The 14972-nt window shown below is 40.9% G+C and overlaps 1 protein-coding gene across 1 annotated transcript; it reads right to left on the reverse strand.

Annotated features, from left to right (window-relative positions):
- Positions 1 to 10485: 10485 nt before the first annotated feature.
- LOC129776497 (protein farnesyltransferase subunit beta) lies at positions 10486 to 12317 on the reverse strand. Its single transcript, XM_055782180.1, has 4 exons — positions 12123 to 12317; positions 11779 to 12035; positions 11038 to 11718; positions 10486 to 10979 (listed from the first exon to the last, which is right to left on the reverse strand). Exons 1-4 carry the CDS (start codon positions 12210 to 12212, stop codon positions 10637 to 10639), a joined length of 1371 nt encoding a protein of 456 aa, XP_055638155.1. The 5' UTR covers positions 12213 to 12317; the 3' UTR covers positions 10486 to 10636.
- Between the last annotated feature and the right edge of the window lie 2655 nt (positions 12318 to 14972).

Below are 14972 nucleotides of genomic sequence, written 5' to 3' on the forward strand. Positions count from 1 at the left end.
ATATCGGTTTTGTGTGGAGAAACAGCTAAATGGCTCGAGATTGTAAACAGGCGTAGTAGATGGGATGGCAGAAAAGAAGAAGGCGAGTTGAGCGGGAGAGAATGATGAGCTCCGTGAGAAGAGTAAAATAAATACTTCAAGTTCACAAGAGCGAGAGTTTGTAGAGTTCTGGTACTGTACTTATATATAAATAATAGTACTAGCTCGATTCAGCATGCAACATATGTGATTCTTTCAAGCCGCAATTCCATTCATTCGACTTGATACATGCTACCAGTCAATGGATGTTGTCACGCATAGTGACCCCCGATTTTTGAAATTAATCGTTCATCAGCTAATCGAATACTTTTCAGCAGTTTGATATTCGATACGATTAATCGCCCCAAATAGTTGATTATTCGATTAATCGTCACACTGAGAGAAATAATTAGTTAGCCTAACATTTTTCATTTGCTAGAAAGCCATTTGGAATGAAAACAGTGTTCGTTCCGCCTGAAAATCAATTATTATCTTTCACGCTCCTCTAAAATCGTAAATGAAGCTCAATTTGCGTTGACGGCATTGAGCTTCGTTTACCAGTTAAGGAAGTGTCAAAGATAATGATTGATTTTCAGGATAAAACTGCGATCGTACGTTTTGTTTCTCTGGGTTTGGATCGATTAATCGACGTAAATTATTCGTTCGCTTCGATTATTGGTTGCGCAGTATTCGTTCGATTAATAATTGATTTCTGTAGGAAGGATTCGATTAATCGATTAATCGAACGATTATCGGGGATCACTAGTCACGCAGGTGACGTCCAAATTCGCGTTGACGGCGGAATGGTGTCGACATCTGGATACGACATTAGTTTGTATGAAGCCAACTATTCTCTATCAGATTAGTCGGCCCTAAGGCAGTTTTAAATTGCTAAAATGTGTATGAACATTTTTTCTTGGCGTTATTTACCTACTACAAGCACGTTTTTCTGACCCTAATTTAAACTATTTCCTATGAATTTTCAAATATTCTCACCGAAACTTACCATTATAATATAAAATTATCTTTAGACACTATATTTGAATGATATTTTTCACTACTTGCAAGCAAAAGTTATTTTCATTTACATAGAATACTAATTTGATTTGGGAAAAAATATTTTCATTCATAATTTTTATTTTCAAATTGTGTTCATTTCTTCTGCAAACCCTTATTGTCATGCCAACTCCCCCATTCCGTAATACGAAGCTCAATGCCGTCAACGCGGATTGAACCTCATTGAACTGACAGGAGTCAACATATTGCGTTCCCCACTGACATTGTTCATTTGTGTTCTCTAGGGGTCCTGGCAACCCTATCCCAACCAATGCAAACAGAGCGTAGGCAGCATAAAACAGGGCTCGCGCTTAAGGGGCTCACGTATTGTTTAATGTTTGGAGTCATATATGTTGATATTTGATTACGTTGGATAGTTTCCTTTGGCAAGCGGTGTTTGGATACCCATCCGGAAGCTTTCTTGGCGATTTGCAACTAAAATCACTGCTGGAGAATCGCGCGGAGCATTTCATTTTTAATTTTAGGTTATGATTTCTATGCTCATGATTTTCTATGCTGGCTACAGAAATGCGGCCATCTTAGCAATCCCTTGTGTTCTCTTGAGTTGAGTTTCCCACAGACAATTCTGCATGTGATTTTCCTAACGATCTTAAGGTCTGTTTGTCCGGAGGTCAAATATTTGACACTTTTTGACAGATAAAGTTTGTTTTGAAATTTGTACAAACACTATTTTGTTTGTCACTCTTCAATCATTCAAAGTGGCAAACAATGTCCAACAATCGAATACGGAAAAAAATCTACTGAAATATTAAAGGTAACCTAATCATGTACCAACAGGTTTGACGAACATACCGAAAAAATATTTTAGGCATCTAATAATTGAATATTTGCTTGTCTTGTTTTGTGTCAAATACAGTGAGATACATTTAATGCGACATTTAGCTATTCGGAAAGACATGTAATGCGACACGTTTAATTGGACATTTTTACCTCTAATTGAACATTTTTGTAAACATCGAGTTCGGGGCCCAAATTACGGCCCCACATTGAATGTCGCCACCAGATGTCGACACTGTAACACTCACATCGCCAATGTCCAATTACAGGTCAAAATCGCCTCCAATGCTACACTGAGTGGTGCCCTGGCATGTCGTATTAAATGTAAATTACTGTATATTTGAAAAACGTCTTAGGGTGCTCATACACTGTTTGACCGAAGCCAAATATTTGACCCTTTTGCAGATAAAATTTGATCATCGTGTGCCGATCAAATATAATCGACTTTCCATAATTTTCCATAGATCTTCGCGGTCGATTGGATCATACGCTGCTTCGAAATCGATGAACAGATGGTGCATGGGGAGTATGTATTCACGTCCTCTCTGGTAATCTGCCACAACGTAAAATTTGGTCCGTCGTTGACCGCCCCTCAACGAAGCCGGCCTGATAACTTCCCACAAATCTGTTCGCTGTCGGGTGATAGTCGGCGGAAAATAATTTGGGATAGCATTTTGTAGGCGATTGCACGATTGTTCTCACAGTCTAACTTGTCGCCCTTTTTGTAGATCGGGCAGATAACCCTTCCAGATAATCCTTCCAATCCTCCGGCAGTTGTTCTGCATCCCGAATTCTCACAATCAGCCGGTGCAGACAAATGGCCAGCTTCTCCGGGCCCACCTTAATAAGCTCCGCTCCAATGCCATTCTTCCCAGCGGACATATTGTTCTTAAACTGGTTGATAGTGTCCTTAACTTCCCTTATCGTTGGAGCTGGCACCTCCTCCACGCTTGTCCCACCGACGAAATTGCTTTCCCCGCCGCCATGGTCCTCTGCTCCGTCATTCAGGTGTTCGTCGATGCGCTGCTTCCACCTTCCCACCATTTCAAGAGCGTTCGTCAGAATACACCCATTCTTATCCCGACACATTTCGGCTCGCGGCACGAAGCTTTTGCGGGATACGTTGAGCTTCTGGTAAAACTTTCGTGTTTCCTGAGACCGATGCAGCTGCTCCAACTCTGCTAACTCTACCTCCTCCAGGCAGCGCTTTTTCTCCCGGAAGATTTGGCTACGCTGCATCTTCTTCTGTCGATGTCTTTCCACGTTCTGACGAGTGGCACTGCGCAACTTAGCCTCCTCGTTCTCCTCATCCATCACCCTCTGACATTCATCGTCAAACCACTCATTCCGCTGAATGCGTCCTACGTGCCCGAGTATGTTCTCTGCTACGCTGTTGATGGCAGTTTTAATGGTGTTCCAACAGTCCTCTAGAGGGGCTTCGTTTAGCTTGTCCTATTCCAGCAGCGCAGCTTCGACCAAATGCACGTAATTTCCGGCGACATCAGGCTGCTTCAGCCGCTCGAGATTCAACCGAGGCAGGCGTCGGTACCGAATGTTGCTCACAACGGCGAGTTTTAGGCGCATCTTCGATGATATCTGATATCTGAACCCTCCAATTACCGGTTTATATTCCTCCTCCTGGTCAACTTGAGCGTTGAAATTCCCGATGACGATCTTAATATCATGTTTTGGGCAGTGATCGTATTCACGCTCTAACTGCGCGTAAAATTCTTCCTTGTCATAAGCGGTACTTCCGATGCTAATGTTGAAGAATCGGCCCTTGATTCTCAACCTACACATTCGAGGACTAATTGGCCACCACCCAATTACCCTCTTTCGCATCTCGCCCATCACTATGAAATCTGTGTCCAGTTCGTGTGTGTTGCCGCAACTCTGGTAGATGGTGTGACCATCCCTAAACGTACGTACCGTTGAGCCCTTTCAGCACACCTCCTGCAACGCTATGACGTCGAACTTGCAGCTCTTCAATACGTCGGAGAGCACTCGAGTGTTTCCTCGAAAGTTGAGAGATCGACAGTTACACGTCCCGAGTTTCCAATACATAGACCGTTTTCGTTGCGTAGGTCCATACCGATTGTTCCGGTTCGAATTTCCTTGTTCATTATTCACTGCTTGCTCTTTTCACGGTGGTGGCTTGCAAGGCCTGCAACCAACCCCCTGTCTCGCCGAAAGACCGTCGTGCCAGTACTGTTTAGAGTCCCACATTGACACGAGAACGGTGATTCAGCCGCCCCTAACCTGGAGAACAGACACCGTTTTGAGCCGCCCCTAACCTGGAGAAAACAGACGCTCGGATTTGGCGAGGTATTTCCTCTACCACCTTGCTATAGTTTTACAGCGCCAGTATTCACCTCAAAATTGAATAATTTGAATAATTTCGGATGGATTCACTTGCGGCTATGATACTTTCGTTGCTCCAAACGGGGCGGCTCGTTGGCATTTGCTTCGAGTCGTCGTCGACCTCGACTTGGAGATAAGCATCCGACAAATCGATGATACTGAACACTTTACTGCCGATAGTTGCGAAAATATGTCGTCGGGTGTTGGAACGGATAATGGTGTGGGTCGAGCAATGCATTCAATCCTGTTGAGTCGAACTTTTCCTCCCGGCTTACTTTCGATACTGCTTGAAATGGTACCGATCGTTTTGGCCTGAACACTTGTTGTACATTAGGTCTCAAGTAAAGTTTTACCTTCACTGCTGAGTCAAAGTAAGATTCCTTGATCAACAGCGATTCGACAACCTGTGCTGCGCCCAACTTAGCTGCCGGTGCTATCTGCTGTGTGGCGAGGCGCTCCAGAAGAAGCAACAGACGTGCATTTTGATCCATCATTCAGAAAACATACGCTTCGCTGCGCTCGAGTTCAATTTTCATCAGCGCGCTTTTATAACAAACACGTATTTTCTCTTGGTACGAAGTGCACCGAACTCAGAAACTAGTGAGCCCAAAATCAGCATGGCGCAGAATTCAGATACTAAAGTAGAGGGGAATGAACTGAAAAGTTTACACCCTCTCTAATTCATCATCAGTCAGTCAGATAATAAACATCGCTTCTCACTTGTGTGATACCCGCCTCATTCTATACACACACACATCAAATTCTAGCGCCTCTTTTATTTTCGCTCGTTCTAAGCTAAGCATAAAAACAACAGCGTGCCTTCTTACCAACAGCATACGCTTGTGCGATGCTCAACAGATAAAGCAAAGCAGACAAACCAGATTCGAGCGCGGTTTAAAACTGGGTATATAAACCGGTGTAAGGATACGGTGCACGGTGGTCTCTGGCATAAAAAATTGAAAAAAATTTGAGAAAAATGATTATACCATAGTACGTTTTTGAAATTAAGCTTCTTATGAAAATCAACCATTTCGTATTAAATATGAATTCTATGTGATGGAAACATCTTTCTTCCAAGTGTTTGACAAAATTATGAACTGAAATTGTGTTTCGGAATGATTTAAAATTTATCGATACGAAACCGATATATATATATATACAGGGTTTTCCAACTTAAAATTCCGAAAGTAAATTGAAATAAAACACACTTAGAATTCGAATTTCGATGAAACTTTTATTTCAAATTAAAGTTTGGTTTATGCCATTACGTGTGAACTACAACATCATTCAAATGTCCACCTAGGGCTTCCTCGCACACCTTGATCCGGAACAGGTAATTTTCGATGACTTTTCGGCACATATGGGGTGGTATCTCGGTCATAACTTCACGAATGTTGTCTTTCAAATGTTCAAGAGTTTGCGGAGAGTTGGCATAGACACGGTCTTTCGCATAACCCCACAAAAAAAAAGTCTAGTGGATTCAAATCGCATGATCTGGACGGCCAATTGGCATTACCAAAACACGAAATTATGCGTCCCTCAAATTTCGTTCGCAATATGGCCATGTTCGGTCGTGTTGTGTGGCACGTGGCGCCGTCCTGCTGAAACCACATGTCATCCGTATCCATATCTTCAATTTGTGGCAAAAAAAAATCGGTTAACATGCCATAGCGCTCACCATTCACAGTTACCGTCTCGTCGTCCTCATTTTCAAAGAAATACGGCCCGATGACTCCACCAGACCATAATGCGCACCATACAGTGACTTTTGGCGGATGCAATGGCCTCTCAACAATCACGTGTGGATTTTCTGAGCCCCATATACGGAAATTTTGGGTGTTCACGGAATGTTGTTACGGCATAAAAAATTTAAAAAAAATTGAGAAGAATTATCTTTTATATGGCCATAGTACGTTTCTGAAATCAAGCTTTTTTTGAAAATCGACCATTTCGTATTAAATATGAATTCTATGTGATGGAAACATCTTTTTCCAAGTATTTGACAGAATCCTGAACTGAAATTCTGTTCCGGAATGATTTAAAATTTATCGATTTCCCTCATCTATCTCTTTATATACAAAAATGTTCTGTTCGTTTGTGTACGCGTCAAAAACTCGAAAAATAATAAAAAAAATTAAAACTAAACTCAACAATGCCACCACAATGTGCCACAGCAAAGCGTGGCAGGGTACAGCTAGTCTCATATAAGGACCGTATCGTTAATTATGGGTACGCTCAAAACACAGCTTTATTTCAAATATTGCATTTATTTTTCAGTTCTGATATCAAAATATTGTATCTTATGAATGAAAGAAAGGAGTAACAGTAAAAAATAATCAAGATTCTGATTTTCGCGCCAATGATCGCACCTGCTTCTTGATGTCCCTCATTAGGTTCTGGACAACCGTCTCATCGACTTGTTTGCTCACATTTATCCAATCCTTTTTGAACTGCTCAAGGTCATCGGCTGCCTTGTCCTTCTTCCGCAGTCGTCCCTTCATCAAAGCCCAAAATTTTTCAATAGGTCTTATTTGCGGACAATTTGGAGGATTCATCTCCTTTTCCACAAAATCGACATTATTCTCGCGATACCAATCCAAGGTCAAACGTGCATAGTGGCATGATACCAAATCAGGCCAAAATAGTGTCGGACCAGTGTGCTTTCGGATGAGCGGTAACACACGCTTTTGGAGACATTCTTTCCGGTAAATTTCACCATTCATATTCCCGAGAGTGAAGAAAGGAGATGATTTCATGCCACATTGACAAACAGCTTGCCAAACCAGCACTTTCTTACCGAATTTTTCGCAAAAAATTGACTTCTCCGCGTTCGGGACATCTGTTCCTTGCTTTACAGTGTAAAACTGTGCCCCAGGAAGAGTTTTGTAGTCCAGTTTGACGTAGGTTTCATCATCCATGACGATGCACAGTTCGCGTTTGCTTAAAATCCCATCGTAAAGCTTACGGGCACGGGTTTTCACGGAACTTGCCTGAATTTGGCTGCGTTTGGGACATTTTTGCTTTCTATATGCCTTCAGTGAGTTACGTTCTTTGGCACGTTGAACCATACCGATTGATGTTCCACACTTTTTTGCGCAATCCCGTATCGATAATTCCTTTTTTCTTTCAAATTGCCTGCAAATCTTTTTATCCAAGTTTGGCTTGGATGGCCCAGGTTTTCTGCCGCGACCGGGTAGATCCTTCAATGTATTATACATACCAAATCGCTTGATAGCGTTTTGGACCGCATGGACGCTTACTCCTTCCGCCTTCGCCAATTTTCTCATTGATATTCCTGTTTCGGAGCAGTATCTGGTCACAATGGATTTTCGTTTTTCTTCTGTTAGCCCTCTCATGATTGCACTTTTAGGAAAAAACGATCTTTTAACAATGCTAACTGAACGCTAACTGTGTCAACAACAGGAGAAAAATAAACAGCTGTCAAAACAAGCTATAGTCTTTTTCAGACGGAGACTCTAAGGCGTACCCATAAATAACGATACGGTCCTTAAAAATTTCATCTGAAGATAATTTGATATTATAATGAAAAGTTTAGTGGGAAACTAATCTCGTATCCAGATATCGACACCGAACCGTTGTCATCGCGGATACGTTTCATTCCGTTTCCACCGTGAAGTGTATTCGAGAATCAGGCCCAACATTTCAACTTTGTTTCGGTGCGCGTTAATTCGTCAGGGCGCAAGGAGTGAGAGTACAACTGGGTGCAAAAAAAAAGTTGCATATCAGCACCACGTTGCATTCCGAAGACTGTCCATTTGGTTAATCAGCTCTTGTGTAGAATTCTCCGTGAAACCGGTAAAAGGTTTTTTTGCCACCTTCAGCCATTTTGAGTACGGGGACTAAAAATCACTTCAGTCACAATCCTCATAGTCAAATATGTTATGATTGATACAAATAAAACTTATTTCTCAACCTTTTCGCGTACAACGTCGAACCACACTCGTGGCGATTATACTGTGCCAGTACTTACAACATCGGACCTCACTCATGGTGTATCGCGCTGAAGAGATGAAGTTGTGAAATGATTACATAGCTTCAGGCGTATGATGTTCGTGAGAGTGCTAGTTCACAACATGTGATTACACATCATAGGGCGCCCATGTAAGATACACACGCTCAGCAGAGTAACGGAATGATTCGATGTGCTCGTGTTTGGGCCGTGCTGTTGGAAATTGAATTGTACCGCAAGGGGTTAGTTTGAAATGCAATAGTCTTCTGTCTTCTCTACTGAACTCGAGAGAAAATCATCTCGAAGACAAAATCACTGACTCCTAATGATCGTATCGTTTCAATATTCTTCTCAATTTTCACTCAGTTCTCGATCATCTGATGACTTCTTGGTCTTGTGGTCGTCGGGATTATTTACTCCGTAACCGGAATAAATCGTCCCAGAAAACAACTCCAACAGAAACAACCACTCAGAATATGCGTAGTAGACTAGAAATATTGTGGCGCGGGTAAAATGACATGGGTATAGAGCATGGGTGACCAAACTTTTGGGCATTGCGGACGACCAATTGTTCAAATTTTAGGCAGCGGTCTACCAACGTATCAAAAAGTCATTAGAAAATGTTAGTACTCGAAGATAGAACAAAGTTTTAATCCTCTTGTACTCGCGCACAAATTCATAACTCGTATAACTCATGCGTGTCTCTGTAATTTTGCTATTGTGTATTTTTAGGCGTTATTGGTATTTAGATATAATTAACCCTTTCGATACGAGCGTCGTCTATACACGACATCCGCGCGACGAGCTGTGTGTACGAGCGTCGTCTTTAGACGACATGAAATTCATACTGCTCTTCGATCACACCAGCGCGATGTGCATACTTTTCGGCGCAGTACTCCGTACATGGGTAGCGCTTCGGCGGAGCATAACTTGATACACTATTAGGGAATATTCATTCTATACGGAAAATTTATATTAATATTTCCCAAAACAAAATATTAGGAATACAACAAGCTGAATTATGTCGACAGCTTTCACCCGACTGTATCTATAACAGCAAAATTCTGTTCAACTTGACTCTATAATAGGGCCCAATATGTAATTTGAGAAATTTTTATTTTCTCATGTTGTTCTATTCATGACTATATTTCTTGAAAGAAATTCGCACAATTAATTTACATTATTCATCTTATTTTTTAAATAAAAAAAAACAATACTTCATTAAACCTTATGCCGGATGTGACCAGCATTTTCAGTCGGTCATTTAGCCAATGATATGCCTGAAGAATAAATTGTATAAATTGTTCCTAGTAACATTTTTTTGTTTGATTACAAGTTATGGACGAACAACTGGATGTGTTAATATAAAATAATGAACAAACTGAAAAAAACCCATTTAAACGGAAACATTAATGAAGATATATCTATTCTTACAATTAATTTTGGACGTGACACTATCATTGACCAGCTGGCGGGCACCTAAGAATACCTACGCGGGCGACCTGTAGACCGCGGACTACCGTCTGGACATCCCTGGTATAGAGCCTCATAGAAAAAAAAACGTAATTTCTATTTCTAATTTATTCTGGGGTCAGTGTAATGGGGGCGAAGTTTCCATTTGACGAGGACAAGGAATCGAGGTGGCCCAAACCGCCAAGATGACGCGATTCGCGTCGACCGTGGACCCGCCGTCGGTAGTGGCGGTCTTTCACACGCAAATCTGTGTTCCACTGATTGCCCGGTTAGTTTGAAACATAGGATACGATCCTTTAGCAAGGTTCGACAGAGCTTTAGCGAGCGCCGGACGGTATACGTTTACCTGATGGGAAGTGTGCGAAAACGATCATTTTCTTCACACTGTTTCGCAAAATTATTGATTTTCGGGCAAGAGGTGAGGGAGGGAGATGAAAGAAATGAGCGCCATGGTGGCAGCCATTTGTGGCTAGCTTCCACCTTCACCTTAACGAGGACAAGGAATCAACATTTCAACATTCTCACCCCTATTCTGCATTCCGCCGGGTTTGCATTTCGTTCGAAACTATTATTTCGTTCGAGTTATAATTTCGCTTTCCCTATTTCGAACGTTTTGCTCATTTAGTGTTCGAAGAGAAACAAATCGAACGAAATGCAAAAACAACTCGAACGAAATACAGAATGAAGTTTTATCAAGTCGTTCGAGATATTTCGAATCGATCGAAATATAGAATAGGGGTGTCTATCTCTTCCTCTATTTTCTATTTTTTTCTCCTTACTCCCTACGAACAAAAAATGAAAAACGAAAATATGTTTCATTCACTGCATATATTTTTTTCATCGTATATCACACTTTCAATGCTCAACATACAACAAAATTCATTTCTCATAAATTTACTTTTAAAGTATCAAAATGGTGAAAGTTTCATAAAATTAGCAGCTTCTCGCCGAGAAGCTATTTTAAATCTCTAAATTAGGAACCGTCTCTTCAGGTGTGGATTCCTTCCAGGAATTGTCTGACATCGTTCCATTGTTGCTAGCGGATTCACTCGATACCTCTTTCATTTCTATATCTGAACTATCGGAGTCATCACCATCATTATCTTCTTTCTCTATTTGAACATGCTTCAAAAAGTACTTGTACGCTTCGATTACCGCTTTTGGCGGAATATTATGGACGGGATGCGTCTGCAAAAGCTCGTTATCCGGATGACCAAGAACCAACGGAGGTTGGCTGGTATCACAGTGTTGTGCTATAGCAACGCCGCTCAATGCATAACAGGTGTGGTAGAGATCAGCGGGTCTGAAAAATGAAGTTACCATTTCAAATTATCAGCATTTTATGCTTATAGACACTTTACTTTTTCGGTTTATCAATCAATCCTCCGTTGATTTTCTGGCAGCAAATCAAGACATACTCTTGCAGAGCTAATCGGTGAAATAAAATTTTGCTCATGATTTCAGGTCTTCCTTCTTTGCGTGCCATTAGACTCTGAATTATCGGTATCAACGCTCCCTGCCAGAAAGAGTAGCATGCATCAACAAGCTTATTCGTACGTCCCTGGAAGCCTCCCTCTAATGCCATCTGACGGTTCACAGCCCACCGGAGTAACGCATTCAGGTCACATTGGTCCTCCCCACCCAACAGTACCAGCGCTGCTGCTGCACAAAATGAGTATCCTCCGTGTGCTTCCAAATCGGGAGCCCCACCAAATCCCCCTTCGTAGGTTTGACATTCAGAAATCCAACGGGAGGTGCCCTCGAATAATTTGGTCTCATCTTCTGCAGAGAAACCAGCTAATTTGAAGGCAGCAATAGCACAGTATGCACCGCGCACGTCCAGTTCTCCTTCGATGTGCATTCGGAAAGCACCATTCGGTTCTCGCACCGCCCACAGAAACCTCTTCAGTGTTCTTCTGTTGATGGCATTCAGCGCTTTTTCGGTTCCTATGATGCAAAGAGCATTAACTGCGGCATACGTGGGAGCCAAATGGGGTTCCTGGCCGGGTCCACCAGCAAAACCTCCCTTGGGATCCCGACATCTGAAAGGCACAAAAAAATTAATGTAGTCCATGCGTAGTGCAGGAATAATCCAACCAAACTTAATCAGAAAATCTACCACCCGACAAAGCACGCTGTCCGCTAATTTCACTCCCAACACGCTGGCCGCATTTAGAATCCAATACACCAGCCAAGGACGGCTACTATCCAAACATTCGTACCCGCTGGACAAACGTTCCAACGATGTCATCAAGAATCGAGCATGTTCATTGCGATATAATTTCGGCAGCGCCGGATTCTGTGCAACTGATTTTTGAAATTGTTCGTAAAGCGGCTCGATTGTGCGTTCTGTTAAAACCTGAAAGAAGTCATGAAATTAAACCATAGCGAATCTATTTTTAAAACAATGTTGCTCGTTTAGATTCGAGCGATCAAAGAACAAAACCTGCTGGACCGTCGTGGGACTTTCCCACCCTTCATCACTACATTTATAGCGATGGTACTCTTTGAGATTACGAGGCTGTTCCGTTGTCATGCTGTCTCCTGGAATCTTATTTTTGGTTTAATTTTTAATCGAATTAAATCTTATCAGGCGGAGCTAAATTACTACGGTTCTCTGTCACATATGTTTTTCTGCTGTTCATACCCAACGTTGTTTGACATAGCTACAGGTGAGCTAGATTTTTTGTATCGCACACGAACTTACCCAACAAACAAAATAGGGCGAAAAATCACGGTACTTTGTTCGTAAACGCTAGCAAATTTATAAATTTCGTTGATCGAAACCCTTTGGTGTGGTTATATTGCTGGCTTCTCGCTTCTTTCGAATTCGCCTGCTTCAAGCGAACAAAATAGTTTGTTTCTTTTTGTCAGTGATCGTACTATCAAATTTTCGTGAGTACTCCGACCCAATGTCACCTCGGCCTAAGTAATTGTGAAGTTTACAAACATGATCGGAGCACAATGATGCGTTAGCAAAGTTCAGGTTATTTATTCTTTCCGTTAAGATTTGTCAGTGTTGACCTTTAAAGGATGTTAATAATTTTTGTTTTTCTAGGTCAGGATACCTCAGGGTCTTTTTGGAGATTGAAAACAACGGTGTCGTGTATCCATCAATGCTTCAATGACGAAGCTATTGTTTATGGACGCTGTCAACAAGGCATACGATGCTGGGTTTCAAATCAGCCGTATCAGACTTTAGTAGAGCAATGATGGTGAATCATATTTTTCATTGTAAATATATAAAGAAAATATATAAAATCTCGTAAAAAACATATTTTAACATCAGATATAACGCTTGTGTGCACCCTTGGCCGAGTGGTTAGCGTCTCACATTAACATGCCGGGTGTTCGGGTTTGATTCCCGTTCTTGGCCGGGGGACTTTTCGTCAAAGAAATTTCCTTCGACTTGCACTGTGGTCACGCGTATTCTAGAGCTTGCCTCTCGGAATACATTCAAGGCGTGCCATTTGGCTTAAGAATTCTCAACTGAGTATTGCCAATTGACGCTAGTGAATGCATACGTTGAGACGGCAAAAGTTCCACAGGGAACGTTAACGCCATTAATTTTTTTCATGAGGCTTATAAGGAAGAAATATTTATCAATTTTTCATTAATTTACAAAAATTTAAAAAATTCCATTCAAGTTTAGGTAATTTTATACGCTTTTTATTAAACTAATGCGAGGATCATTATAGACAACATTTGTTTGAGACTCTACTGTAACTGAAATAGTATCCGTTGACTGTTCCCAATACAAATGTGCCCAATTATTTAAGCTTCACGTCATCTCAAGGCGCCTAGAAGTATATCCTAAGTTGGGCCAAATTACTCTTCAGCCATCTTGGAAGTCTACTGTGTTTTGTTTGTAAACAAAACACAATACGCTAGTGCCGAAGCTCGCTCGTGATCAGTCTGTCTCTTTCACGTTACAGGCAAATTCCCCTTCTGCTTTCTTCCGTACTGTTTTCATATACCGCTCCTCAACTTAGTGACGAAACGGTTTCACCTTAGGATATACTTCTAAGCCGGTTGATGTCTTCTATTAACCCTTCACGGTCGTATTAAATTTGGACATGGGTGTCGTACTTATCGGGATTATAATTTATTTTGAAAACAGTGATGTAAAACTTTGTGAGATTATATGCAGTGTATGTATAACTCGTGAGATTATGAAAGATTTTGACCTGCAATAGGACATTGTCGATGAGAGTGGTACAGTGTCGACGTCTGGTGGAGACTTTCAATGTGGGGCCATAATTTGGGCCCCGAGTTCGATGTTTACAACAATGTCCAATTAGAGGTAAAAGTGTCCAATCGAACGTTTCGCATTACAGGTCTGTCCTATTAGCAAAATGTATTAAATGTAAATTACTGTACTGAAATATGCTTAATATTTCTATTGATTTTTTCCCATGTTTGATGTTTGACATTGTTTGCCACTGTTGATAATTAAAGAGTGACAAACAAAGCAGTATTTGTATCAAATATAAAATAAATCAAACTTTTGTCAAAAAGTGTCATGTATTTTACCCGTGGTCAAACAGTGTTCGGTTACCTTAACCCGTTTTATGCCAAGCTTGCGAAAAATCGAACAGCAACTTCGATAATTTTTCATGGCTTTGGAAAGCAACCATATGGTAAGGTTTTGACATCAAATGATAGCCTTGTCTATTAGCTATCTACTATCAATTTTATTCAAATTTGTATCACTTTATTCGTTATAAAAATAAGTTTAAGGGGGTATTCTAGTGTAGAGACACGAATTTCGGACGTTTTTTCGAGCTCGGTAAAAATAAAACAAAAAATATTTTTACTATCAATTATATCATTATTTGTTCATCTATCTTTTAACAATAAAACGAAAATTGAACGGAGAAATAATATTTATAACTAGAATAGTTCAGAGCTCACGTAGTGAGAGGGTTCAAAAAAAAGTTGTGCCATGGCGTACACGATTCCAGCCCTTCTGGTTATTCGAAACAAAAAAATCGAACAGATTCTGAATCAGTAAAGATATCGCAGCCGCTATCGCATGAACCTCGGGCAAGTCAAAAATATCTTTTTTGACAAAATGGCAGCCGTTTGAAAAACAAAATGTGGTTTAAAACGTTTTGTCTTACGATTCTCAACTTTTTAAAAATAGTAAAATCTAAAAAATATCATTTTTTAGAGGTTAATGCGATAGATAGATGCCTGCAGATTGTATCTGATCGGCATTTAACCACTCTTCTTCGAAAATACGACAAGAAAAATCGCGACTACCGCTTAAAAAGTTAGCGGTTTCGCTGAACCG

This window comes from Toxorhynchites rutilus, chromosome 1, assembly GCF_029784135.1.
Source record: "Toxorhynchites rutilus septentrionalis strain SRP chromosome 1, ASM2978413v1, whole genome shotgun sequence".
In the NCBI taxonomy this organism is placed as follows: Eukaryota; Metazoa; Arthropoda; class Insecta; order Diptera; family Culicidae; genus Toxorhynchites; species Toxorhynchites rutilus.

Bases quoted from the DNA above. Each gene is read 5' to 3' on its own strand.
- LOC129776497 (XM_055782180.1), bottom strand. From the start codon at position 12,212: ATGACAACGGAACAGCCTCGTAATCTCAAAGAGTACCATCGCTATAAA. The intron at 12,036-12,122 runs GTTTTGTTCTTT...GACTTCTTTCAG, and splicing joins GTCCCACGACGGTCCAGCAG to GTTTTAACAGAACGCACAAT. The intron at 11,719-11,778 runs GTTTGGTTGGAT...TGTGCCTTTCAG, and splicing joins GTGGTAGATTTTCTGATTAA to ATGTCGGGATCCCAAGGGAG.